Genomic DNA, 27,997 nt, shown 5'->3' with positions numbered 1-27,997 from the left:
CTTGAAAACAAACAGAACGTTACACCGAAACGAGGTAAAGAAATACGAGCGAATTTCTTTTTTGTCTGCTTCCTCCTTGCCACTGGAACGACCTCCTCCACCTCTTCTCGATCCCGTGACGGCTGCTTTAGAAAGAAGCGAGAGGGGAGAGGTGCGCGTGTCTCAGTGTAGTGAGTGTGCCGTAGGGAGAGGTTATGTGAGTTGAGTGATGTCCTCCAGCACAGCTGAGAACCGCATGAACTTGGCTGCCCTGCAGAGAGTCGATTCCTCGGTCACCGAGATTGTGGACAACGCGAGCCAAGTGGCGCTGTACAAGTTTGCCCCGGCGACAAACGGCTGGGTGAGCCACCTCAAGCGTTGTGCGGCTATTTTTTCACCCCGTTCTACCGCTCTTTCCTCAAACAATAGCACCCCTGATGACCGCTGTTGCGGGGCGGTCATGGTGGCCACGCAGCCACTTCGACCTCAAAACAACGTAGTCGCAGGTGGATCGAGCAGGCGCCTGAAAGTCAAGCACGGAACGGCTGTTTCGTTATCAACATGGTTCCGTTGTTCCGTTATTCGGGGGCATCGGTAAATAGGCATAGCGCAAACTCGGCACTGCGACTGCGGAGTTGTGTGTCGATTGGCCGTGGGTCACATTTGACAGCTTTCGGGTAAAGTACTGCCCGGAATTTCGAAGCCTCTATAGTGGCTGCGATTGTGTTTGTGCCATTATGGTTCTGTGGAAACCGAGGGAGACGTTGAGGCTATCGAAAGCACGAAGTGAGCGCCATCGGTCTGTTTGCTTTCAGCACGCACGAGGTCAGAACGCTTTGCGGTGTTTCGTGAGGAAACAAAAAAAATCGAGTTACTGGCAAATGTGAGACGTGGTTCGGAGGTTTTCGCACGCGTCCGATCAACAGTTGTCGCATAAGCGCGCGCGTTGTATCAGCTGGGTGTGTGTTGCAGTGCTCATCTTTTCGCGTAGCGGCTCGATGCATTACATAGTGTTCGCATTTTATAAACTTGATAATTGAGAATCATGGTGGTCTATATTTCAACGATATTGTACATGAAGAGCTTGTTTTGCTGACGTCCTCGATCGAGAAGGAGTCTCATTGTTTAAGGTTAAATACAAACAAAGAAAAAGCGTGGTGGTTGCACGAGATTTAGTATTGTGGCCGCTCAAACATTTTTTGTTCACGCGTTTTTCAGCCAGTACTGGAAGATTACGCTGCTACGAATACTACCAAATTCATTAGTGTTACGAAATTTGCGGCGGTCATTGCATATTAAAGGACACCAAAGTTAAATAGAAATTTACGTCAGAGTGAAAGCTCAGTGTGTGACATCTAAAACGACAATATTATTAACAGCAGTGCCCCACTTACCGAGAAGTTGAGGTAAATGCACAATAATACATGCACAGCGATAGGACATTTAAAAATAAGTACCAATGACATCAAACGAACCGCCTACAATTAATCACTAGTAATCAATCTAGCTGCACTAAATAAAGAACCTTCCGTGCATCAAGAGGCGCAATAAAATGCGGCTTATTCGTTTCTGTTTGATGCATGGAAAAAAGAACCGCCGGGCATATGGGGGATGGCGCGACTGGTTCAAATTTCAACTTTCGTGTAGTTACATTAAGGTTCCTATATGAAACAAGTTTCTAAGGTAGCGTCACTCATTGTTCTCGAGCCATTTCCCTCACTTTCTGGATTACCCCTCCTTTTCTCTGCCATCCGCGACTGTAATTGGTGCATTCCTTGCATGTGATCTCCCAAATGGCTGATGGTGTTATTTATTATTATGAAAAAGGTTCAAAACGAGTACGCATGCGCACATGACCAAAGACGAAATCGTAGCCAGGACATAAACTGAGGAGGAGCGTTTCAGTGTGCACCAAGTCGACCAAGATTGTTTCACAATGCAACATCAGCGTTTTTCAACAATGCTGCATTGCCGTAAAACAACAGAAAATGGTTTCGCTCTCTTCAACTTACCTCGTGCTTTCCGAGATGAAGCTTCCGAGAATTTCCGAGACTTTTTTTCCGGAGCTTCCGAGACTTTCTGAGAATATAGCTATGGAACATTTCATCCGAATGCCTTCATGCAACTTCATCGACCCAGATCTGCGAAGCGCGTTTATTTCTCATATAATAAAGAACGGAGACAGTCAAAACTGTTATCCGAGACCAGGTAGGAGCGTAGGCCTAGCTAGCGAAATCAGCGACAGTCCGGGCCGAGCGTCTCGTGCTTAGCACTGACAATGTGTTTGCCGAGATTTGCATGACCCACTACATTCATCATTACATATTTCCCCCTTGCTGAAGATGGTGCCGAGTAAGTGTTCTAAGGTCTCGTGAGGACAAGTGGTTCGTGATGTGGTTTGAGGCGATCCACATGTACGATTTCACGACCTCGGCGACGCAGGTCCACAGTGGCCGTGAGGGGTTCGATGAGGTAGTTAACAGCGGAAGTTTGTTCTATGACGCGATAAGGTCCATGGTACCTGCTGACAAACTTTGTAGAGGTACCAGGAGCAGCACTGGGGGGGCACCCACAGCCAAACTAGAGAGTTGGGCGAAAATTGGTAGTTGGACCGTCCATTGTCGTGATGAAATTTCTGTAGCCCTTGTTCTTGTGTTGTAAGGGTGCGAGCTAATTGCCGACATTCTTCCGCATACCGCGCGGCTTCGGAAACTGGTGTGTCTTCGGATGAGTCGGGTCGGTAGGGGAGAATGGTATCAATTGGAGATGATGGTTCTCGAACATAAAGTAAAAAGAATGGAGAAAAGCCTGTCGTCGCTTGAGGTGCCGTGTTTTAGGCGTATGTTACGTAAGGAAGGATAAGATCCCAGTTGGTGTGGTCGGAGGCGACATACATAGAAAGCATGTCGCCAAGAGTACGGTTGAAACGCTCGGTCGAGCCATTTGTTTGTGGGCGATATGCAGTAGTACAGCGGTGAATCACATGGCATTCTGCAAGAAGTTCTCGAATAACATCCGCGAAAAAGACGTGGCCTCGGTCGCTCAAAAGTTCACGTGGAGCGCAGTGACGCAGAACAAAACGTTGCAGCAGGAAAGACACAACGTCACGTGCCGTCGCGGCTGGTAGAGCGGCCGTTTCTGCATATTTCGTGAGATGGTCGATCGCTACAATAATCCAGCGATTCCCAGCTAATGTATATGGTAGAGGACCATAAAGGTCTATTCCAACCCGGTCGAATGGTCGCACTGGGCACGGTAACGGCTGCATTGGTGCAGTAGGGCGGCTAGGATCGTGCTTGCGGCGTTGGCACTCTGTGCAAGATCGAATGTACTTTTGAACGAATGCGTACATGCCGTGCCAATAAAACCGAAAACGTAGCCTGGCGTAGGTTTTAAACAAACCAGCGTGCGCACGCTGCGGATCGGCATGGAAAGCAGCACATATGCTGGCGCGGAGATGCCTTGGTATGACGAGTAGCCATTTGCGACCGTCAGGGTGGTAGTTGCGGCGATAAAGTATTCCATCACGGATGGCGAAGTGAGAGGCTTGCCGGTGTAGCGCTCGAGATGGCGGGTGGGCGAGTGTTTCAGATAGGTAAACGATCAGAGACGCAATCCACGAATCTTTGCGCTGCTCCGCAGCCATGTTGATGGGTCCTGATAGTGGAAGGAAGTTGTCTTGGATGGAGACACTCGCAATATCAGTAGAAACAGGCGAACGCGAAAGAGCGTCGGCATCGGCGTGCTTCTAGCCTTAGCGATAAATGACGCGGATGTCGTAGTCTTGGAGCCGTAAAGCCCATCGTGCCAAGCATCCTGAGGGATCTTTGAGGGAGGATAACCAGCAGAGCGCGTGGTGGTCGGTAACAACATCAAAAGGGCGGCCGCACAGATAAGGCTTGGGACGTTAAGCCCCACAAATCAATCAGCTAAGGCCGAAATTTTGTAATGGCCCAGATAATCGCTAGGCATTCTTTCTCAGTTACCGATTAATTTGCTTCTGTTCTTGTAAGAGTGCGGCTCGCGTACGCAACAACATATTCTTGGTAACCAGGCTTTCGTTGGGCGAGTACAGCGCCAAGACCGACACCACTAGCATCTGTGTGGATTTCTGTGGGAGCGCTTGAATCGAAATGACGCAGTATGGGTGGTGTTGTAAGCAGTTCACGGAGCTTCGCAAAGGCACCGTCGCAAGCTGGAGACCACGCAGATAGATTGCGGTCTCCCTGAAGTAGGTCTGTCACAGGCGCCATGATCGAGGCGAAATCCCGGACGAAGCGGCGGAAGTATGAGCAAAGCTCAATGAAACTACGCAGCTGCTTGAGAGACGCGGGCCTCGGGAACTCGCGAACAGCACGTAGCTTAGCGGGGTCAGGAAGAACACCATCCTTCAACAGGACGTGTCCGAGAATGGTCAGCTTGCGCGCTCCAAAGTGACACTTCTTCAAGTTGAGTTGGAGGCCTGCTGCAGAGAGGCAGCGTAGAACCTGTTCAAAGCGACGAAGGTGCGTGGGAAAATCGGGCGAGAATACCACTACATCGTCTAAGTAGCACAAACACGTGTTCCATTTGAGGCCTCGTAGGATAGTGTCCATCATCCGCTCAAACGTTGCCGGCGCATTGCATATCTCGAATGGCATCACGTTAAATTCGTATAACCCGTCTGGTGTAACAAAGGCAGTTTTTGGCCTATCATCCGGATTCATGGGCACTTGCCAGTACCCAGAGCGTAGATCAAGGGAGGAAAAGAACTCTGCGTTTTGTAAAGAGTCGAGGGCGTCATCGATTCGAAGCAAAGGATAAACATCCTTTCGTGTTATTTTGTTTAGGCGACGATAATCTACGCAAAAGCGTACCTTGCCATCCTTCTTTTTAACTAAAACAACCGGCGACGCTTGAGGTGCCGTGTTGTAAGCGTACGTTACGTAAGGAAGGATAAGATCCCAGTTGGTGTGGTCGGAGGCGACATACATAGAAAGCATGTCGCCAAGAGTACGGTTGAAACGCTCGGTCAAGTCATTTGTTTGTGGGCGATATGCGGTAGTACAGCGGTGAATCACATGGCATTCTGCAAGAAGTTCTCGAATAACATCCGCGAGAAGTTCCGACATCCGATGACAGAAATTGCGGCACCGTTCTTTATTATACTCAGTTTTTATTGAAACACCAGGCGGGCGTCTAGTGCATGCCAGTTGGTACAAATACTTGTGCGCATACAGAGCAGCTGGAGGGTGTAATCAATGCACGTTCAGGAACATTTCAAGTTTAACCAGTTGACCAGAACACAGCATAAAGGAGCCGAAACGCGCTTCGGGACACCTCACCAATAGAACTCTCACTCTTCTGGAAGTTTCATGCACTGCACCAGAATCGCCTGGCATTACGATTGTCCAAATGGGCACATTAAAAAAAAAACGTTATTGTAGTGCTGCTATTCCAGCGTTTGTACCAGTCTGTCGGGTTTTTTCTTGCATGTGCACAAGCCGGCTGTAATCACTTGTCACGCCCTGTGGTCACTGACAGGATCCAGCAAGAAGCGCGTTCACTGTGTCACAGCACGAACAAAACACATTTGGAGAACTGGACTAGTTATGAACTACTATGTACGGTGCAAAACCAGACGCCATGGCTAGTGGTGTAAAATATAGAACTGCACAATGTTGCCAGTTGAGTAACGCAAATTCCGCATGCTTGTGTGTTGTATCGTTTATGTTCATAAAGGTAACCATTTATTCTACGGCTCATTTCGTTCCATTTTGTTTCATTTACATCTATTCACCGCAGCAACTGAACCCAAACATTCGCTTTTTCATGAAAGGTTTGAACCTTCCAGGGGGTGCATCAAAAACATAGTTGAGGAAGAAAGGGAAAGGTGTCACTACCTTGGAAACTTGTTTCATCTAGGGACCTTAACTATTTCGTTATCACGTGAAAATTGTTGTTTTTCATATGTGTCGGGAGTATCGTTTTTGCGATACTCCCGAGAAAATAAGAAAACCAAATACACTCTTCTTCATTGATTTATACATGATAAAAGAATATAAACAAATGTCCTGCGGTCTAGCTTGTTCACTCAGGCAGAAACGATACGACCGTGAGAAATTTTTTCTGCACATTTACTCTCGCACTCAGCTTCCCCGAATGCTTCCTCAGGCGTAAGATAGGGGGCGCTCACTTCATTGTAAAGTGTCCATTGACATAAGAATAAGTACTGTAATGAAGACCTTTTGCCCTGAGGATGATTTGCTTGTGCTTTCTTAACTGCTAGTTTAGTCGCTAGTAATTCTCATTGTTTATCAGTTAATAATAACAATGGCATTATGATGTTGCTATTTGCGTCATCCAGTGTCGGTTTCATGTAGGACAAGTTCATCTGTGTGTTTTTTATGTGCATACATGAACCTTGTGCTTAATATAGAAAGTTGACACACACTTCCACAGTGTTTATTTTAAAATCACAAGTCTGCTATGAGCAGCTGCAGAGAATTCAGGCTTTTAACTTATGCAATACTTTTGAGCAGGTGTTCACACAAACAGCAATCCAACACAAACCATGTCCCTGGAAGCTCCCATCGTAGAAATGTGTAGGCCACAAAACCAAAACATTGTCTGTATTGTGTTGCCCTTTGCTTCATTAGTCCTCTAAAAATTTCTGACTGTAATTTTCGAAGCTGATTTCACTATGCCATGCAAATATGTATACAGAGATGGCTCTGACCAAGTTTGAAGCCCAGTAAATGCTGAGAATATATTGTATTTTCTGGCAATAAACTAAACTTTCACACAGCAAACATACTGAAGTCAACATTAGCATAACGTAAGGCTACAGTATTGATGCTGGTAACTTCGCCCACTAGTTACGATGATGTCAGGTACCAAAATGTACAAATAGGCCACTTGTACATCGCCAACAGAGCTTATTGTGCACTAACGTTAGTGTACGGTAGGAGCCAAAACTAGATTCCTAAAGGGCCACTCACCAGGTTTGACAATTTTCAGCTGACAAGCGCAATGCATAGACGAGGCGTTCATGATCACGTCTGCCAAAATTTGCAACGCTACGTGCCGCGGAAATGGGTCAAATTTCAAGATGAAAGCTGCTCTCCCTCCCCTCTGCCGGCGCACGCGTAGAGATTGAGGGCATGACATGGGCATAGGAATGGCCCTACGTACACAGCAATGCGGTGACGTTGGTTCTCTACGTAGACGACTCTGCTCTGACGTTGTCAAGAGTATACCACGTGACATGGCAAAAATTATTTAACACAACATGCGTAGTTTATGAATTTGTTGCTTTCAGAGATGAATACAACTTGAAATATATAATGAGACGCAATAAAAAATTGTGCGTGTTTTTCTTACCTTTTTTCGCGTGAAATGCTACGAGACGCGGGGCTAATGTGCCAGCGTTTCGCATGCGTTCGCGTCCCCGTGGTCAGCGCATTGAGTAGACGACCGCCGTGGAATTCTCCTATGTGTTCACGCACTCATTGTGCTCATCTACTCTACCGCGTCTAAGCCAGCATTTCCAAACAATCCCGCAGAAACAGGCAGAAGACGACAAACGCTTGTCAACAAAGCAACGCTGCTCGCGTGCACGGGGGCTCGGCTTGTTCGGGCACATCATGCGCACGTCACCTCATGGTCGGATGCTGGAGAGGGTGGGGAAGAGATTTGGCTTGCAAAGGCTACGCGGAGGAGCGGCAAGGGTATCGAGCTCGCCTCCTCTCACCCTCGTTTCACGCCGCTTCAAAAAACCTGTTTTCTCCGCTCGTAATGAACCAATTCGAAAAATTTTTGCGGCAAAACGTTTCTCATCGGACACCAAACAACTTCCACTGTCTAACTAAAATTCGGTATGGGGCCTGGTGAGTGGCCTATTAAAAGCGTGTTGCAAATCGTTTGTCAAGTGTACTTACCAGTACATTTTTTATGATCTTGAGGGCTTAACCTTTTGTTTGACACACACACACAAAAGAAAGCAGTGACTGAAAGTTACGTGTCAGTGCCCCTTGAGACTCAACTGTACTACCTTGTTTTTTAAAGTTCTTTTTTATTTACATTCATATGCAGGAAAAAACAGAAATTGAAGGATCTTTATTCATCTTTGCATGGTGAGCACTGTTTGTTTTGTTTTCTATTGTTGTGTAATTGAGCGTGCCAAGTTTCATTAATTTACTATAAGTGCTGTCCTCTCATCTGGGAAGAGGCTATTGGATTTTATTCTTATTGCATTACACACTTTCCAGTAAGGTTAGTGAACGTTTCATGCATTTGCACCTTCTAGTTTAAATCTTGAAAGACCAAAGAAGTTAAAAAGTAAAAACACTTTTTCCTCATATTTTGGGACTAACTTTGTCCTTTTCCTGTGCATCATCTGCCAGCACTGCATTTTCAATTGTGTAAAAAAAATAATCTATGCTACATGAATATTTTAATGCAATTATTTTTAAGCCTCAATTTCTCTTCGTATTGACCATCCACTACGCTTGGATTTTCTTGATCTCGTTAACAGGTCAAAGACCCCCAGCCATGGTTTCATTGTTATGAACCGCCTGAACACAACAAATTTCTTAGAAGTGATCACTCCAGAGGTTGAGTTCCAAACACAGTCGCCGTTCATTTTGTACAAGAGTGCTTGTGAGTCGCTTTTTTTTTTTTGTTCCTTCTTTGCATGTACAGGTTATGGTTCCTAGGGCATGGTTTTCAAGCGTTGTAATAGAGGCATCAAAAACATTTGTTCGTGTCCTAGTATTGTGCTGGAACTCGAACTTCCTGCAAATTCTAGCAAATGTTTCGGCACCACTGCTCAGGGAAGCCTAATGTTTCAAGCGGGGACATTAAACTTATACTAACAGGCATAGTACAGTAGACTTTTAGTTAATAAACATCTGTTAAACAGAATTGATGCATAAATGGAAGAAGTTTCTTGAATATGATTGACTTCATGCCTGCATTTCGTGCCCCTTTTCTCTTTTCAATGAGCAGAACTCATTTTAAATGGAGTGTATTTTGCTTGTTCCTTCATATTTCATTTAACGAGAGTCTACCATATTTATGTTAGTGGAGAAGTATGGTGGACTCTTGTTAAATGAAACATGTAGGGACCAAGAAAATATGTTTAAATAATTTCTGTTGCCTGAGAATTTCTTGCGCCAACATTTACAATGAAAAATGCCTCCTTCGATGCTTTTGCACAGTTGAATGACAGGTATGCTGCCGTTCTGGTGGTGGAGCTCATTTATGTTTTTTGGTTGTCACTGACTACAGTAGTTTAACCCTTTGAGTGTCACATTTCTCAGAAGGAGACTTTCCCAGATGATTAAACTGCTTTGCTGCAGTTTTTGAATGTACAAAATGTGTAAAGTCTGGAAAAATGTTTTAAAAAAATGAACAGTTTTTGGTGTCTGCATTACTCCAAACTAGAAAACGCTTAGTAGCGTTTCAGAACGTGATATTTCTTAAAACGCGGGTCTACGCACAGTGCCTTATCACCATCTGAACACATGGCACGCGTCTTTGTTCTCTCCTGGAGCAATCAGTTGTGCTGGCATACACACTGCATCGTCTCTACGTGTGGCTGCCTTGGACAGAGCAAACTCTGCAATTAAGAACGGCAATACCTCAGGAGTGTCGGTGATCAAGAAGCTAAGAGCAGTGCCAATAGAAAGGGACATGAACTTCCAATGTCCCTGCAAGGGAGTACCATTAAAGATAAAAATGAAATTTCGCGCACCTTCATTGCGGTGACGCGAGGAAACCGAAACCACAGAAGAGTGTTGCTTATCAACATTGCCGCAGACATCGCATTGTGCTGATGCAACTAGCACCTCCCATTGCTTCTTGTAGGCCCAGGACCTCTCACTGAGCATGCATCGCCATCACAGCACAAAATTTCAAACAGAGTGGTGAAAATCTACCTGTGCAGCAAATACACACTGAGGCAGGGAACCACTATTGTAGGCATTTGGCAAAAACACTCAAAGGGTTAAGGGGACGTACTAACAGTCTTGCAGAGGGTCCCCTCTTGATTGTAATTTATGCATTTAATTCGTGCAGCTGGAATATACTGCATCTGGTTCTACGACACAAGCGAGTGTGAAAGGGTCGGGAAGCTTTGTCAGAGGTAGGTGATCACTGCGGGCAGTGAATCAAACAAGGCCTTACCTTGTGTGTGCCTTGCGTGACAATGTCCAGCCTAGCAGAAGAGAACGAGATGTCATCCAAGTCAAAGAACCGCCAGCGCTGCGCCTCCGAGAGTGACAGCCTGCACCAGCTTCAACTGGCTGTTCCAGCTGCCTCGCAGAACGGTCGTCCCAAGGACATTGTGGCCCTTCTGTCCAAGGCAAAGGACCAGTATAACATGGTGGGTGGAAAAGATCTCTTCGCAAGGATAAGAATATGGCAGGGGATGAATAACCTTGAGTGCGTGCGAATGGTGTTATCTTGAGACCTAATTTAATAGCAAATTGAATTGAATTGATTTTATTCAAATGTGTGCAAGAAAAAGAGGACTGAAGGTGTTTGTGCCTGACAAGGTCCTCCCAACTGTAACAACAGTTCACACACAGGCCACTGGGAAGAAAGTTAAAGTTAGATAGATAAGAAAACACACAGAAACAGTAAAATTGCATAAACAACTTGGTAAATATAAAATTGCAAAGGTCTTATCATTGTCTCAAATGCAAATCACTAAGCACAAACAAAAAACATAAACTGCAAGTAACACAAATAACTATGAAAGAATTATCCCACTTATTTCTTGCTTTATTACTTTTCCTAATCTGTGGTTTGTTGTTATTCCTTTTGTACATTTGTTTTTGTTCAAGAGTGTCATTATCTGGTAGTGCATTGTGCAGTGCCAGAAATGAGTATAATATCGAACGGACATCTCAATGTCGATATTGAATGATGTTCACATTCTCGTACTTGTAGTTTTTAGCATTGTCCGCCGCAGTAGTGTAGCTGTTGTGCTTAGCTGCTGACCCGTCGGTCACGGGCTCGATCCTGGCTGCGGCAGTCACATTTCCATGGAGACGAAACACTAGAGGCCCATGCGCTGTGTGATGTTAGTGCATGTTAAAGAACACCAGGTGGTTAATATTTCTGGTGCCTTCCACTACGGCGTTCCTTATAATCATATTGTGGTTTTGAGACATCAAACCCCAGGTAATATTAGCATTTTCTTATTATTGATTTTAGCATTCAGAGCACCAGTGGAGCATCAAGAACAAATTGGTAGATTTTTTGCATGCACAGATTTTTTCTGAGTGGCAAACAGTCGTTGTGTAGAGCTGGTAAAACTTAGCTCACCAAGTGACACAGCACCACATAAGTGGCCATGTTTTATGCATACTATGCCAGTGGTGATGAAATTTAGCATAATTGGTGCTAATTTTTTGTTTATTTGGTTGCATGTCTCACTTGAACATATTCGTCACCTATATTATAGTATTCACGTTTTTTAAATGCTATGCTTGATGAAAATGCCAATTCAACAAGATGCTATTCAATACAGTATTCATAATTTTCTAATATTTGCACTCACAGAAATTATTAATACCAGAAAGGATTTCCAGAAAGTGCACTACTTGATGAAAGTTTGTTTATTGAAATTAGATTGGTGTGAAAGGTAAAGCCCACGTAAAAACATCTTCAATATCCATTGTACTGTACAAAGAAATTTGTGGAATAAAAACAAATCTAAAGATCTGAGGCTTCATGCATGTTATGAGAAGTAGCTTTTGACTCTGGTTTAGTGTTTTCTTCCTGTTGAGTGCATCGCTGATCCGAATCGCGCACGCTATGCAGAAGAAAGCCGAGGCCACTTCTACTGGCCAAAAGCAGCACCGAAACGGGACTCGGGGCCGAGGAAGCCGAACCTTCGTCTCGTCGGCGACGGCAAACAGTGCGCAACCGGAGGCTGCCAGCAACGGCCACCACGACAGTGTGTCGTCTCCTCCGAACGGGCTGCACAAGCCCACGCCGTTGAGGACGACCACCAATGGTGTCGTTGCCGCGCCAACCACCCAGGTGCCATCCACGCCCCTCAGCGTGGAGTCTCTCTTTGCCGCTGTTAGTCAGACGAAGCCCACGGGGGACGAAGCTGAAGATGCAAAGGATGCTCTGCTGCAAGCACTGCTGTCCAATCCCGAGAATAGGGTGGAGCACGTGGAGCGGATACAGCTCAAGGAAGGTCGGTGATTGCGTTGACTCGTTGAAAGCATTTAATGTGCACTTTGAAAGCAATCTTAATTTATATATATAGCCGTGAAATAGTCGAGGTAGTGACACGAAAAACTGTAACGCTGACATATTTTGTACTAGAGTGCTCATTTGAGTTGGTTGGTACGTGATAACAAAGCGAAAAAGAGTGGGAAACACGGGACAGTGGAAGAGACGGATGAAGCGCTGACTTACGACCAAGGTTTAAGAAATGTATTGCATGGGAAATGCCATTCAAGACATGGCACATGTGAGTGCAATTCTCTATAGCTAGTGCTAAGGCACTGCAGTTGCAAGAGCCAGGTGTGGAGTTGATGATGAGGTGAAGAAACTTTGGTCATTTTGTTTGATAATGCCATAGGAGCTCTAACTTCTGACAAACCAAGTGTGGTACTTTTTATTTTCTTCAAAGTTTATATAGTTTTGTTCGTGCCATATTTTAAGAATGTTCTTTACGACCATCGGCAATCATCTAGTTCCTTTATTTCCAAGGTCCTCAGCAGTTGAGGATGAGAAATTAGTGTGAAAGAGAATGGAAAGGGGAGCAATGTTACTTAACAACCACGTGCCGCTTTCTTTCCCACAGCTGACGCGAATGGTGACGTGTCGTGTGAGCAGCCGCGCGTGCGTGCGGCCTCCTGCCAGGCCAACATATCGGCTTGGGAGATGAGCGACGATCTGCGACACAAGCTCAACCTGTGCTGCCCTTCCTCATCCTCTGCCGAGAAAAGCGTGCTGCCTTCCGTGGCGACACCGGCCATTTTGGAGACTGGCATCGGCAGCTCCGAGCGCCGCTCCTCGCCAACAACGGCTGCGTTTCGAGGCCCACGCTCTGTTAGAGAGCCGTGCAAGGTGAGAACGGCTGTTTTACACTGCGGAAACTGCATTGTACCAGACTGCGAGGAAAAAATTTCTTGTCATGTTATCAAATCACTTGTACCATACCCATGAATTGAAACCGGACAATTTAGGGCTGAAAGAATGAAAAGGCAATTATGCCAAGAAAAATATAAGAAATTTATTAGTAGTAATTGTTATATAAATCAAAAAAAGTGGATGAAAAGATAACTTGCGGTGGTCGGTGACTGAGCCTGCGACCTTCGAATAATACCTTCGATCCTCTATCATCGGACTATCGTGGAACATCGGAGGCATTATTGGAAGGTCGCAGGTTTAGTCTCTGTGAGCGGGAAGTCCTCTTTTTGTCCACTTTTCTTTCTTTTACATTTACAGGTGGTCGAAATTTCCGGAGCCCCCCCCCCACTATGGCGTTGCTCATAATCATATGGTGGTTTTGGGACGTTAAACCTCACATATCACTAAATCAATCTTTTACATTTACATTAAAATTACTACAAATAACATTCCCGATACTTTCCTTGCCATCATTGTTCGTTAGTTCCCATGTTGTTTAAGGGGGGACGTGGGTCTTAGGGCTCTCTCATTTATTTTGAACTGAATGTGACAAAAGTTGGCAAGCTTACTCAGCCTGTTCTTCATACTTTAAATATGTAGTTATCTTTTATATAGCTTCATTAGTTCATTATTTAATTAAGATAACAATATCTATTGTTCTTACCATAATACAAAAATAACCACCAGTCTGAAATTTACAAATAGCATAGGGACCAACACTAGAAAGCACAAGTTACACAACATAGGTAGCACTTTTCTGATTGGGTCATTATTTTTTACTTTACAGTACACTAAACTTCATAGCTCTCAATGTGGCCATCGTGTGGTCACACAAAAGACTAATTTTAAAAACTTGCATCAAGAGAAATCAAAATCTGCTTCCCATGTTGTGTGCTCCAAACATATAGCTTCATGCGGCAAAAAAAAATTATTCTGCTATCTGTAATAGTTTCCGATATATTGCAGGAATGTTTATGCAAAGTGTACAAAATCGCCGCTTTGAGAAAATCAAGAAAACAAAGAATTCTAAAATTTTTAACCGTGACAATGTATGTGTTTAGAATTACATAGTCATTAACATATATATGGATACTAGAAAGCCAAAGGAGTTCAAAGCTGCAAGCTGACCGATAATTGAACTATTACTTCTCGAATTACAGCACAATAAAGTTCATTGCATGTAACCAAAAAGAAAAATTTTTATAATAAAAAAATGAAGCTGACCATTATAAATAGGCTCTCAGCATTATTTTTTGTGCACATTTAGCTACATTGTGCAAAAACAATTACAGCTCTAGCGGTCCTAGGTCCACTTTCACCGAACAAGCAAAAGAAAGTGGTCAAAATCTGTACTTCGAAAGTACTGCTGTTAAAACTTTATTTTGCCGTTTCGAGTGAAAAATGTCATGGCACAGATACTTTTAGTCAGTTAACATGCACCAGGAGGAATGTAATAGGACTAATTGTGTGCACGAGCGTGTCGTTTCTTCTAGTCCTGTAGCAAGTTGTCACCATGTGCTCGTCTGCCGCAAGGCCGCTTATCAGTTCGGTGACTGTATTGACGGCGATGTGCAACAAATGTGCGCGCGTCATCCAAGATCCGTCGAATGACACGGCGATGTTTTCCGGCTTGTCCAGAACGAATTACCACGAACCAAACTTGGTCCCTCGCTCATCAATTTCGAGGCTTCGCGAATGCCGAGGTATCAGTTTCCTTTTTCACGTAGGACTGCCACATTTCCGAGCGGAGACCACGACAACGTTGCGAACATGTCGTTAAAAGCAGTCTAGCTATTGCCAGTAGCCTCCATTGCGCGAGCGGCGAGCACGTTCACCGCGAACGGATTGACTTTCTGTTGTTCGTCGACGCACGGCATACTCCACGCTGACGACCCGTCGCGCAGTTCAAGGTCCTTTCATCAGGTGGGGGGAACTGCGGCATCGGCGCGTTTAGCGATAAGACTGCGCTTCTGTTCCATCACTACAAAGATTGATATCTCTTGTAGCTTCACTTCTGCTTTTTTACTTGTCGTCCTCTAACTGATGAGGCTGCAAAACAGTAGCGTTGTCGGCAACCAACGGGCTCGTACGTAAGTTAGGCCTGCCTTCACCAGTGACTCGGCGATCGCCGTTGACCACAATGAGTTTGTTATCCTTGTTGTCCAGAGCCATAAAGGAGCTCATTCTGAAGTTCACAGCGAACGAACGATCGCCACACCTGCTTCACTAATTACTGTAGCACGGAACTTCTTTACTGCCGCAGGCAATCAGTAGCACCATGACAAAATGGCGCATGTCCGTGCGCGTCATGATCGTGAAGCTGACGTCGAAAACGCCACTTGGCCAATCGGATGGCTAGGTTTTGTCACATGCCCCAAGCAGCCTATAGAATTGTGCGCTAGTGCTTCTCGATGATGCGTCTTCGCTAAAAAAAACAATGAGCAAGGCGAGCCAGCGGTGGCGGAAAATTGAAGATGAAGAACGACCCTTCCAAACGAGACCAACATGAATACGATAGCTCGTGTGTAACGGCAACAGTTCGGCGCGGAAAAAGAGTGATTTTAGTGTCCATTGGCGCTCACATTCATCTCACAGGGATGTTATAAATTGGTTTTGCGCCAGAAATAATGACGCGAGAAGCTAGAAATTTCTCAGATAGGTGCAAGAATAGGTACAGATTCCGAAAATGTCAGCTTCAAAAAGTCAATTTTTTTGCGGTTTTTGGCCTTCTTAGACCCTCACTCGTATCGTGAAAAATTGCAAAAAAATGTATTTTTTAATAATAAAGTTTTCAGTTTCTGGAACCCTTTTTCTATCCGATTCCAAATTATCTACACTATAAACTGCACAGAAGTGCATCAGAAAATTCGTTTCACTCTCCTAGGTATTGAACATTTTTCTGTAAATCACAAGAAAGCAGCTCCTTTAAAAAATTATAGCTTCACAATAGTACGGCCAGGAGCTGGCATCTTGGGCTCATCTGAAAGAATATTTCTTCATGTTCAAATTTCATTCTTCATGTTTTGCGCACTTGTTCAAACAGGTGCGCAAAATGCAAATGTTTGAAAGTCGTTTTGAGTCCCCTGATGGGCTGTGGCGGCCATGTTGCCCCAGCTCGCCTCCCCACTGGCCCGATGCTCGCTCCGGGAGATCGCCATGTGCTGCTTGTGCATCGCGAGGACATAGCTCTCGAAAATCGCTACTTTGTGTCGTGTTCACAGCTCGACGATCACCTAGGATATAGTTATGTTTTAGTTAGGAGCTCTAAGGGGATGCTCGATCAGATTACTACGAGCGGGCGCACAATCTATGGGCGTGGCGAGTCATCGGAGTCGTTTTTAGACCTAACTCCGCTGATGGCGAGATGAACTTTGCGGGCAAAAATGATGCGCTAGCGGACTAATGGCGCCGTGCTTCTTCGCAAGCAACGATGCACATCACTCGCTGCCTTCTCGGTACCTCAGACGGGCATTCTACGCATAGGCAGCGGAACCCACAGTCAAGCTCGTCAATTCCCCCTCCACTGCCAAGGATTGCTTAGAACATCGGCTAGCAATTTCCTGCGTCGGCACTCGAAAATGCGATACTGCAGTGCGCACCGGATTTAGTCATCATAGCTACACATTTTGCGCGTCATCGAACGCCGCCGCAAAGTGCGCCACACGCCGGCTGCACTGCTTACACGGCCGCACAATTTACGGTCATAGGGAGTGCTGTCAATAGGCTTTTGTGTTGCGATTTAGACGTGCTTGCCGTGCTTGGTATCCCTGCGAGCGTGTATGAATGTTCTGAGACAATGAAAGCCTAGTAGATTAGCGTTTCCACAACCGGTCGTATGATGATGCGTTTCACGGCTAGAGTGGCAAAAGAGCACGTATTTATATGCCCGTTTCGTGTCATTAAATAAACTGTGAAAATGTTTCTGTGCCACCAGTTTTCTACCCATAGCTTTGTTTGGAAAGAAGGCATAGGCTGTCATGGTGTGAGCTATTTTTCTGATAATAAACCTCTCTATATATAAAAAATGTTCAGGGATTATTGGTAATCAAGAAGCACTTAATTATGCTAATGACAGCTTGAACACAAGAAAGATGTGTAATCATTTCAGTATATGGCCTTCATACACAGAACTTGGTTTGAAATCTATACTTCTTTGTAGATCGAAAAAAAAAAAATAAAGGTTATGAAGAAAAAAAGTTAGGCAACAAAGGTTCACTGGGCAGAGGCCACATGCCCAAGAAGTCAAATATCGCAAGACAGACCTAAGATAACTATTTTTAGGTGTTTTAGTAACGTAAGGAGAAGGTGAAACTTCAAATGCAGTTTTCTTAATACTGTTTTTTTTTTTTAATTATGCTCAGCTGGTGGACCAGATATCTTGGCAACCACTTCACAGATTTTGATTCCGTTTGTTTGGTAATGCTTCTTGAACTGTGCTTCATGAGACTGCAATCTTTAGTTCTTGTTTTACTCCCTGAAAACTTTTTGTAGAGCTTCTTGTTTGTAGTGCAAGTGTGCTCATTGCAGTGTCGCTGGAGAGAACGTTAACTACAAGTTTTAGTGTAGCAAAAAAATTATTTTGAATATGCAGCCCCCTTGAGCTTGGATTTGGCTGTGCGTACAGTAATAACCAACTATTTTTGTCACTTTGTAAATCCTCGAGCCCCTCCACGAGGTTCAATGAAAAAATAATTTTCTCCTCATTAGGTTTTTGTGGTTATCGCCTCGAAATATTTATGGAAACACTGTGAGGCATTTCTTAGTACCTTAGTGCCAATTTTCATCAATATCCAACCAGAAACAAGAAGGTTCGTTTTCAAAGGCACGTCCCCCCTAAGAAAAGACAAACGAGACCATAAATTTTCACTTCTTAATTTAGGGTTAAGAAATGTGCATACGTTCGTTTTGACTTTCTGCGGTTTGGGTCATACTAGCTTGAGGGAGGACGCGGCAATGAAAATTATCTTTGTTATTTATGAAGCTGCTGGGATGAAATTCGGCATGCAGATGTCATTTGTTGTGCTGATATCACAACCGACATCGGTCTTGAGCTATCTAATATAACTTCTGAGTTAAAACACCGTAAGATAAGTAGCTAGTTAGACACAAGTCCGTCAAAATGTTTGCATAAGGATATTTACAAGCATCTATTTTGTGCTGTAATACTATTGGTTTATTTTAATTGTTTATTTTTTTCAGAAATGTCCTGGACATATTGTCTTACCAACTACTTTTACAAAAAGCCAATTACAAAAATCTGTATGATGTGCACACAAATATGAACAGCTTTACGGTGCTCACCAATGTCTCACAATTCAAGTGCAGGAAACGGAATGGCTATAGCTTAACTTGTTGTAAAATGGCACAGTGATGACTGACGGCAACTGCTGGAAAAATGAAACCTGAAAAATGGAGCTTGAAGAAATTAAAGCTAGAACCTGATAAAACGGAACACGGAGGAAAGCTGGCTTTATTTTTCATTGGAGAAATGCATCTTTGTGGCTATTTTGAGCTCCAATTTGTCCTCTTTATGATCATGCCAATATGGTGGCACTTTGCAAGCAACAAATTTGCATTTTGCTATGCCCTATTTTCACGTACCTTTTGATGGCAGCCCACCAGTAATTGGCTTGTTTTTCAACTTCTCCTACTTATTTTGATCTAAAATCACACCGTGATGTAAAACGTGGTCTCAGGATTACAGAAAAAAATTTAATTGAAAAGCTGATCGTTTTGACCAAATTTATAATTTCCATTGCCACGTCTTCCCTTAATTCTAATTCGGAATGCTTAGATCAGAGCCAGAATTATTTTTAGAGACCAGATTCGTCAAGACCTGACGGGGTGATTTTGATCAATTTCACACACCAGTTGTTATAAGTACTAAAAAAATTTGGTGCTGCATCTCGATCGGTGAGTACTTTACTTTGGAAACGCCTATTGTCTGGTGCAGCTTACTCCCCTTTTTAATTAAAGCTTCCATAGGTGCAGATAACGGATGACATAGTTCACCAAAAGCTCAGCTCTGGCAAGCTTATGGAACTGTGGGTGTATAAATATAGCCTGCTCTCAAAGATGCGGCCTTAACATGCCTATTAGTACACACTGTGTTTATACGGAATATCAGCTATAACGAAGCAAATGAAAAATAGCCTTGCAATAGACACAGTGTTAGGAAGAAATTTTATGATGAATTTTCAGTTATAATGAACTTTTATTTTTGTATGATGCAACTTTGTTATGATGAGGTTTCAGTGTAACTGATGCTCTCACTATTGTGACCTTGTCAGCAATCAAGTGTTTCTGATATGGAAATCTATCTTATCGAGGTCACTTGTCATATTGCACGTTGCCACATCTCATTGTCGCCTGTTGCCAGAGAAGGTCCAATTGTGAGCATAGAGGAAGGGATTATTTAGGATGGAGCATTTGCACAGTGTGATAGAACACATGACAGCTTAGCTTGCCCTCATTTTTCCGAAAGAATAAGGCCCCCCTCCCTTTCTTTTTTCTTTCTTGTTGCTTTGTGCCAGGGTTGATAGCTACAGTCGAGTTCCACATCTGGTTCTGCTGCCTGTACTGCACATTTCTAGCTCTTAGTCATAGCACCAGTCAGAATTCTTTTGTGTGCCTCAACAGCAAAAATTTGTAAAAGGTAAAAACAGCGCAAACTAGTAGAGACAAACGAAGAAATAACAGAGAAGACGAGCGTTTCTGGGTTTGTCACTTCTAGTTTGCGCTGTTTTTACCTTTTAACTCGTTTGACCAACTAGCCCAACGACTCACTTCTGGCAAAAATGTGTGCCACATTTCACTGTCTGTATGAGAGACACCAATGTGCCTACAGTAAAATGCGGGTGAATAAGAAAATGCATACGTGGTACCCTGCTTATAAGAGACATCTCATATAAAAGACATGAACTGCTGCCCTGCCCTTATAAAGGGGTTCAACTTGGTAGTCTTTTAAATTTGTGCCCAATATCCGATACAGGAGAGGAGTGCGTCATGTGTTTCAAATGCTCGTGCAGGCCCCATCTGCATCAGACCTGCCCCTGCTCACACCCATGGCTTTCACAAAACCAGTTGCCCAACTCGCTGCAATGTCTTCCTTGTCATCTGGCTCTGCATCGTTTGCGACTCCTAGTAAGTACATCTCTCCTCTTCTGTTGTAGTGACAGTATACAGGCTCTGTAAGTATCGTAAAGTAAGGCTAGAAGTCATCATCATTAGCAGCCTGACTACGTCCACTGCAGGACAAAGGTCTCTCTCATGTTCCACGAGTCAACTCGGTCCTGTGCTTGCTGCTGCCATTTTATACCCGCAAACTTCTTAATCGCATATGCCCACCTAACTTTCTGTCTCCGCCTAACCCGCTTCCCTTCTCTGGAAATCCAGTCAGTTACCCTTAATGACCAGCGATTATCCTGTCTGCGCGCTACATGCCCAGCCCATGTCCATTTCCTCTTCTTGATTCTTGAATCAAGAAGAGGCTAGAAGTGTGCAAGCATAAACAATGTGAGGTGTTATCAATCAACTTGTTAGACTAGACTAACACTGTTTAAATCACATAGCACAAGTGGAACAAAGGATAAAACAAATGAAAAGCATGTGCACAGTACTTGCAAATAAGCGTTCTACTTTTTAAATGAAAATCGCATAACATGGGAACCCAGCTGAGAGCCTACCACATTCATAAAGGTACGCTTGTGTTCGCCAGACATCATTCTCTGTACGCCACGAAGAGGTAAAATTTATTAAAAGCACGATTTATTTATGTACCTTGCATATTGTTCGTGTGCCTCTGTCATTTCATAGAACTCAACAGTGCACGAAAGCATTTAGCTGTGAGTAGCACTTACGTTGTCACATTGCATTGTCATTTGTTCTCTCATATGGTCTGACTTCAACCGTGTCTTATAATGGGCTGATTTGCCATTTTAAATGAAGACTAGAACTTTAGCCACAAATTTTTCATTAAATACCATCCACATTATAACCTCTAAATGGCAACAAAAATTTTGTTAGAGAACCAATGGAGTTTGCACAGTCAAACTTTAGAGGGGCCATGCATCACTTTTCCAGCATGGTCAGACACAACGCTGCCGGTCAGTAGTTGAGGCACCTGGGTACACGCGAGCCAAACATAGTGCAACTTGTGGGCTGGAATCGGCAATTATTTTCAAACGTCAGCTCAAATTGGTTTCTCGTCTTTCTACAAGTGATGCCATATACCCAAATGACTGCGTCACAAACCCAAACGCGACTGCATAGTCACCATGGGCTCGCATGGGGCCGCCATGTGCCCAGGCGGACTCGTGAACTCACTAAAAGTAAACGGCACATTTGAAAAAGAAAGAAAAAAGGGCGCTCAAGGTGATGACGCGCATGTGACGTAACTTCGTTTTCTCGTGCCATCCCTGACTGCTCAGCTTCCGGCGTGCTCGTCGAGCAATGGAAGAGAGAAAGCCATTACAGCATGCGAAAAAATAGTTGTACTTTCAATTATACTTGACAAATTCTGAAAATTTTTGCACCGGTTGATTACCGGGCGATGAACTCTTTTAATGAAGCCACGCAATGGGGTAGTTTGAAAAGTGTTGCAAAGCCCCTGTAAAGGAAAGTTGGAAGCATTTGTGATATCGCATGAATTAGGTTGGATATATGTGGGAAAATTGAATATGTTGCAGGAAATTACTCTATTGCACCTTGGAGATTTATGGGGTATTTAACAGTGCGTTGCTTGATTTTGGGTACTACCACTTTTGCAGGTATGTTCATGAATGGTGATGTGGTGGCCAAAAAACAGGAGCCTGTGAGTGCATTGACAAAGGATCAACTGAAGGATGCTCTGGTCCACATGTTACAGGTGACCAATTGCTAACTTTCCTTTTGTTCACAGATTAGCATTTTAGTGTCCAGGCAGCAAACGGTAGTTACGGCTTTTTATATTCGGGTTCTCATGTGCGCACTTTAATGTTTGGCCAAAAGCACGCAGTGGTGGGCCAGTTTATGTACAAAAACACGTTCTCAGATTTAAATGTGGGCCACGTTACAGCCTCAAGCAGTTGTTGCTTGTGAACGTCAAGCCGTGAAACTCCGTGTTCTTTTGCAGAACATATCGGGAAGTGGCGTTGTTCTATGCTATAAAGAGGCAACAGAACCCTTTTGGCATTGACTTCCACAGCCAATGCTATCAGCATTCAGGCATCACGTAGGCACAGTCATCGCAGCAACAACCTGCTACCCAACTGTGTGTGCTGCTTAAAAGGAGACATTGGTCTTTCAAAAGTACAGATTTCTTATAATTATAGATATTTTAATGAAATTAGGTGCTGTATATGTGTTTCTTTCTACTGATTTCAGAAATGTAATTAGTTTTATTGTACTTCAATTAGTTTTCAGATTATGAGAAAATAAGTGAAGTTTTATTAATTATGGGTTTGTTAAGGCACTTTCCATCATAATTTTTTAGTGCTGTTTAAGATGCAGCTTCAGCCAGAGACGTGCCATGTGGAGTCACTATTTATATTGATGCTGATATACATAATCATATAAAAATTTTAGTTGTGTTGATGCTCCATAATTCTGAAATGTATTTATCTTACAAAAACCGTGGGGTATGAGACTAAAGCCACTGTTTCTTTGTAAATTAATGAGAACTAGATTTGCATTAATTAAGTGGCTAGATCTTAATAAATAACCACCTGGATGTTAAGGCAGCATGCTGCCCTGTGTAATAGGTCACTATGAGCTGAGCATTGCTTACACTCAGCCACGCGCAGACGTAGCGTCCCAAAACAGTGCAGGGAATTGCATAGATTTAGCGTTTCTGGGGAGTGCACTTTACCAAGATGCGGTTAGATCGGTTGCAAGATCGCAATGAAATCAAGTGGACGCATTCTTACCCTTCGCTCAAACGACTTCATAAGCCGAGTGCGAGATGCACTTCAAGTTCCGCTGCTCGCGCGATCGTTTTGCATAAGCACTTAAGTTACTTCTACGCGGAGCGGATTATAAATGTGTGGGCACCGACTCCACCAAACTTTCGTCCCGACGGTGTACTTTAGCCTGCGACTCCTTGTTCCAAGCCCGCTTTTTACTGCTTCCAAAAGCTTGTTGCAAGGACGGTTTCAGACGAGAGTCTCCGCGCATCTCGATCGCGTGGAAAGTCTACCAGCGCAAGGCAGAAGTACGGTGCATCGAGAAACACGCATGAGCGCAAAAGCAGACGCACGCGGTCGAACAGCCACGGGCGGCGAATGCGCAAGAAAAAAAAATTGTGCATCGCTCACACCAGCCAATGGGAAACGCGAGACGGCGTTCTTGAAAAGGGCGCCGGCCACATTAGCCAGTGAGAGAAGCGGTACGGTGCTTTCGAAATGCGCACTAAGTGAGAGCCAATCAGCAACCTAGGAATGACCTGCAGAAACCAGCGATGGCGGCCATTCTGCTTGAACGGCGCCATTTTGAGATGGGGCAAATTGCGCACAAAGGAAACGGCTTCAAAACCAGTTCAAGTAAACGGCGCTCAGCCCGCTGCAACGCTCGTGGCGCGCATGAACTTCTAACAAATTTCGTTCGTTCAGGGGCATTGTACTGCTGCCGGGGTGCTTTGAAAGCCCATTTTATTGCATTTCCCGAGTGAATTTAGCGTTAGCAGTGTAAGAGTAAGTGCTCAGAATCACAAGCATCCCACAAATAAGTTTTGCAAACAAATTCTTTTTTTTTTTTCCATTTTCAGGCGTTGTAAGACCCGTGACGCGGGTCTTACAACGGTGGCGATTTGGTGGCGATTTACACCGGTGGCGATTTACAACGGTGGCGAATTTCGCGATTTGATCCCCGCGTCCCCCCAAAAAACGAATTTTGGATAAGGGCAGATTTGGATTCTGCATCACCATTTCTATCATATCTAAAAATATTTCCGCCGAAAACGATCTCAAAGTAAGCTTAAAAAATGTTTTTCTGACCGCGGATCGCAAAAATCTGGCTGAAATCTGCGCGAAAATGGCCCATTTCCAAGCGCGATACTTCCGCGCCTTCGCCGCCGCTCGCGGAAAGCTTGGTGTCACTGGAAAGCTTGCTTCACCGCCGTACTTCTCCCGGTGAAACCACGACTCTACGAGCTAAGATAAATGCACAAACAGAAAAAATGCGAAGGCATCCGTGACGCCTTAGACGCGCACCCATTGGTCGCTCCTGTCACGTGGTACTGAGCGCGCTCTGTGAGTGGCTGCTGGGACGCGCTTGCTTGCGCTGGTCGTCTGCTCCGCGCACGCACGTCTGCTACGCACACGCTGGCGCACTATAGTTTGCGAATCCCCTGCCGATACGCCGATACGGTCGCCGATACGCCAACTCTTCTCTAGCGCGAGGCTTAGCGCCCGCAATGGATCGTCGCGTGGACCGGAAGCGCAGGACGAAGTATCGGACGAAGTACGCTTACGGGAAGCGTAAACGCAAGCCTCCTGTTTGGAAAACGAAGCAGTCAGCAGCGATTAAATCAGACGAACCGAGTACCGCGTCGCCACCAAGCTACGTGTCGTCGGAAGCCGACACCTGCTCGCTGCCGATGCTCGGCAGTGAGGCCTATGACGCGGGGCCGTCAACTAGCCGCGACGTTGCGGTGCGGCCCGAACGCGAAAGAAGTTTCGTTTTCGCTGCGGCGGGTGACGATGCGGTGCCGGCTGTTCAAAGTGACGGTGAATCGACGCCTGGCAGTGACACTGAAGACCCGGGGCCATCAACTAGCCGCGGCATCACGGTGCGGTGTGAACGCGAGAAAAGTTTCGTTTTCGCGGCGGCGGACGACGACGTGGTGCCAGCTGTCCAGGATGTCGGCGATCGTTTGCCTCAGCGGAAGCGCACCGTTCAAATACACCTGGAACCTCGTTTCGTGTCCTCGGAAGGCGCCGAGAAGCAAGCCAGCAGTGTCCGCGATGCACTTCGCGAGGTGTCGGCAACGGAGCGGAAGTTCGGGTTCGCGCAGCAAACGGAGCAAATATCGGCAACAAAAGAGTATGAGTTCACCCTAATTCAGGTTTCTGCCATGAAGTCCCTAATAGGACCTGCACTCTGCCCAAAATGTTGTAAGAAGACTTTGTCAGTGCAGCATGGGACAAAATTGGGCCTGGCAGTAAAACTGGTACTTTTGTGTGCTTCCTGTGGCCCTATTCATTCACCTTGGTCATCCAGTAGAAATTCCGAAGGAAGGGCTTTTGAAGTCAACCTAAGAGCCTTGCAAGCAATCAAGTCCATTGGAAAAGGGCCCACTGCCCTGAATGACTTCTGGGCTACAATGAATGTCTCTCATCGGGGCATTCATCAAAAAACCTATCAGGGACACCTAAAAAAACATTCAAACCAGGAGCAGAGGAAGCTGCACAAAACATCTTTGCAGATGCTGTGCTTGCGGTAAAAGACGTGTACAGTAAGATGCAGCCATCAAGCCCAAACAACATCACAGTTGTGTATGACGGCACGTGGCTTACAAGAGGCCACAGCTCACACATTGGGGTAGGATGTATTATTGAGTTTTACACGGGGCTTGTGCTGGATTGCACAGTCCTTTCCAACTTCTGTCTTGGGTGTTGTCAACAACCAGCAGAGAGCGACCCCAACTTCGTCACTTGGGCTGAGAAACATCAATGTCAGAAGAATACTGATGTTGGCTCCGGACAGATGGAAGTGGAGGCTGCTGTGACACTTTTCAGGCGCTCTGTCAGCAGGTATGGCCTCCGCTACACCAACATTATATGTGATGGTGACAGCCGAACCTATCTTGCTCTGTGCAAAGATGAGGTGTACGGCTTCATACCACTGACCAAAGAAGACTGCGTGAACCATGTGCAGAAGAGAATGGGCACCGCTCTCCGCACACTGGTGACAAGAGCTAAGAAAGGGGAGCCATTGGGTGGGAGAGGTGGACTGACGCAGGAGTTGATTAAAAAACTGACCAGCTACTACGGGTTAGCCTTGCGAAAACACACAAGTGTCCCTGACATGCAAAGGGCCGTGATGGCCACTTTTTATCACGTCACGTCCACCGACGACGAGCCTCACCATGAGCTCTGCCCACCTGGCCCTGATAGCTGGTGCAAACATCGTTCAGCACAGGCCAAAATGGAGCCAGCACCACCTCACAGGTATAACCTGTCGAAACGTGTAGCGGAGGCTCTGCTGCCTGTATACCAACGTCTCTCTGACCCGCAACTGTTGGAGCGATGCAAAGGCAACAAAACTCAGAATGCGGCGGAAAGCTTGCATTCAGTTATTTGGTCACTGACTTCAAAGGACCAACACGCTTCATTGTTCGCAGTGGAGACAACAGTACATGAAGCAGTTGCACGCTACAATTTTGGGAATTTGCGAGCCTACACTGAAATGTGCAAGTCCGTGGGCATCAAACCTGCTAGCCTCGCCCTTCAAAGAGCTGAAGAAAAAGACCAGCAAAGAAAACGAAAAGCACGCAGCGCAAAAAAATGAAAGAGAAATGACGTAAGAAGACCCTCGCAAGCAAAGACACAAAGTATTACAGTCCCGGGGCATTTTGATGGACCTTTACTGACTGTTCAACTTTAATGCCAGTTTTCTCTGAAACGTGTTTTGACCCGACTGTCCAGCTTGCCACGATGCTTGCATGACTATGGCTTGACGGATCTTCATGTGGTTTTTTGCATTGTCTTTCTCAGTGAATTTTCTATGTCGTGACGTTTTCATAATTGTTAATTACTACCTCAGTATTTTTACTCCTAAGCTAATTTCACATTATGATAACGACCACATTTACAAGCATGTATACAATGTTCTCTGTAAAATAAAAACAGAGTCATAAAAATATTTGCAGAATGTCACGACATCAACCATCCCAATGGCTAAAATATAAGAGCAACTATAGGCTTCTACCATGTTTTTTTGTCACACCAGGCTTTGGGCAAGTTTGGTAGTACACTGATGGATAAAAAAATTTATGATGCCAGAACTACTGGAGATAGCTGAATGAAACTTTGTCATTTATCATTTAGCGCAGTTTCCAGTAAGCATGCCAAATTTCATTGCTCTACGACAAAAACTAAAGAATTTCACTTTTGATCCCCACCTTCCCCCTTAAATGGAACTAGTGCTTCTGACAAGATTGATTTCGTACTTCTACTCTGCACCCTTACTGATGTCTCCGTAAATGGAACATATTTTCTCGGTCCCATAAGGTTCTATTTAATGAGAATCTACTGTAAGTCTTACTTTTATCAGGGTACATGAAATTTTGAATACTTTTGGAACTGCAATTTCAGTAAAAGAAAACAATTTCAAATTTGTAACCAGGACATATAAATACGTAAGCTGCAAAAGATTCATAAAAATCTGCTCAAAAGTAGAGATATGTATCTGAGACGGGGTTCCCCTTGAAACACATATTCTTTATGATTGCTCGTTCCAGACGGACGACAGTTTCTTGGTGAAGCTGCACGAGGCATACGTGGGAAGCCTGAAAAGCCGGTTCAACCTAAACACGCGGACTGGCAATGGCTCATCTATGGGAACCCTCTTGTGAAAACAAATGTCGCAGAGCCGTGCTTGCACGGCTCTTGTGCCTTGCGGAGAGTCCACGGCACCTCATCTTCCGCAGGAGGCGTTCTGAGACTGTTTGGAGGTGCTCTTATGGACAAGTGCTGAGCACGCGTTTCAGCCGCACATTGTCGGATGTGCTCAAGCAGGCAAGGACGGACGCTTGCCAAACCTCGACGTAACCTTGTGAGTCTGCACAGCATAGCTGGCAGAAGACGTTAGTTGCACCATTGGGTGGCACGGTGCTTCTACCTCTATGGAAACATTACGAGTGCAGCTACACGAAGGTGTTTAGTATAGGGATCAACTTCAG

The 27,997-nt window shown here is 44.8% G+C and overlaps 1 protein-coding gene across 2 annotated transcripts; it reads left to right on the top strand.

Moving 5' to 3' along the window:
* Positions 1-8: 8 nt before the first annotated feature.
* On the top strand, positions 9-27,989 carry LOC119163458 (decapping mRNA 1). Of its 2 annotated transcripts, none has more exons than XM_075873093.1 (10): positions 9-340; positions 8,053-8,093; positions 8,495-8,619; positions 10,039-10,105; positions 10,177-10,345; positions 11,794-12,175; positions 12,791-13,056; positions 20,148-20,262; positions 21,888-21,985; positions 27,557-27,989. In XM_075873093.1, exons 1-10 carry the CDS (start codon positions 209-211, stop codon positions 27,668-27,670), a joined length of 1,509 nt encoding a protein of 502 aa, XP_075729208.1. In that variant the 5' UTR covers positions 9-208; the 3' UTR covers positions 27,671-27,989. The 2 variants fall into 2 exon arrangements, with proteins under 2 accessions (XP_075729208.1, XP_075729207.1); XM_075873092.1 differs by having other exon boundaries at positions 11,791-12,175.
* The last annotated feature ends 8 nt before the right edge of the window (positions 27,990-27,997 follow it).

Source organism: Rhipicephalus microplus, chromosome 9 (genome assembly GCF_043290135.1).
Source record: "Rhipicephalus microplus isolate Deutch F79 chromosome 9, USDA_Rmic, whole genome shotgun sequence".
Taxonomy (NCBI): domain Eukaryota; kingdom Metazoa; phylum Arthropoda; class Arachnida; order Ixodida; family Ixodidae; genus Rhipicephalus; species Rhipicephalus microplus.
This window is presented reverse-complemented; position numbering and strand designations above follow the sequence as displayed.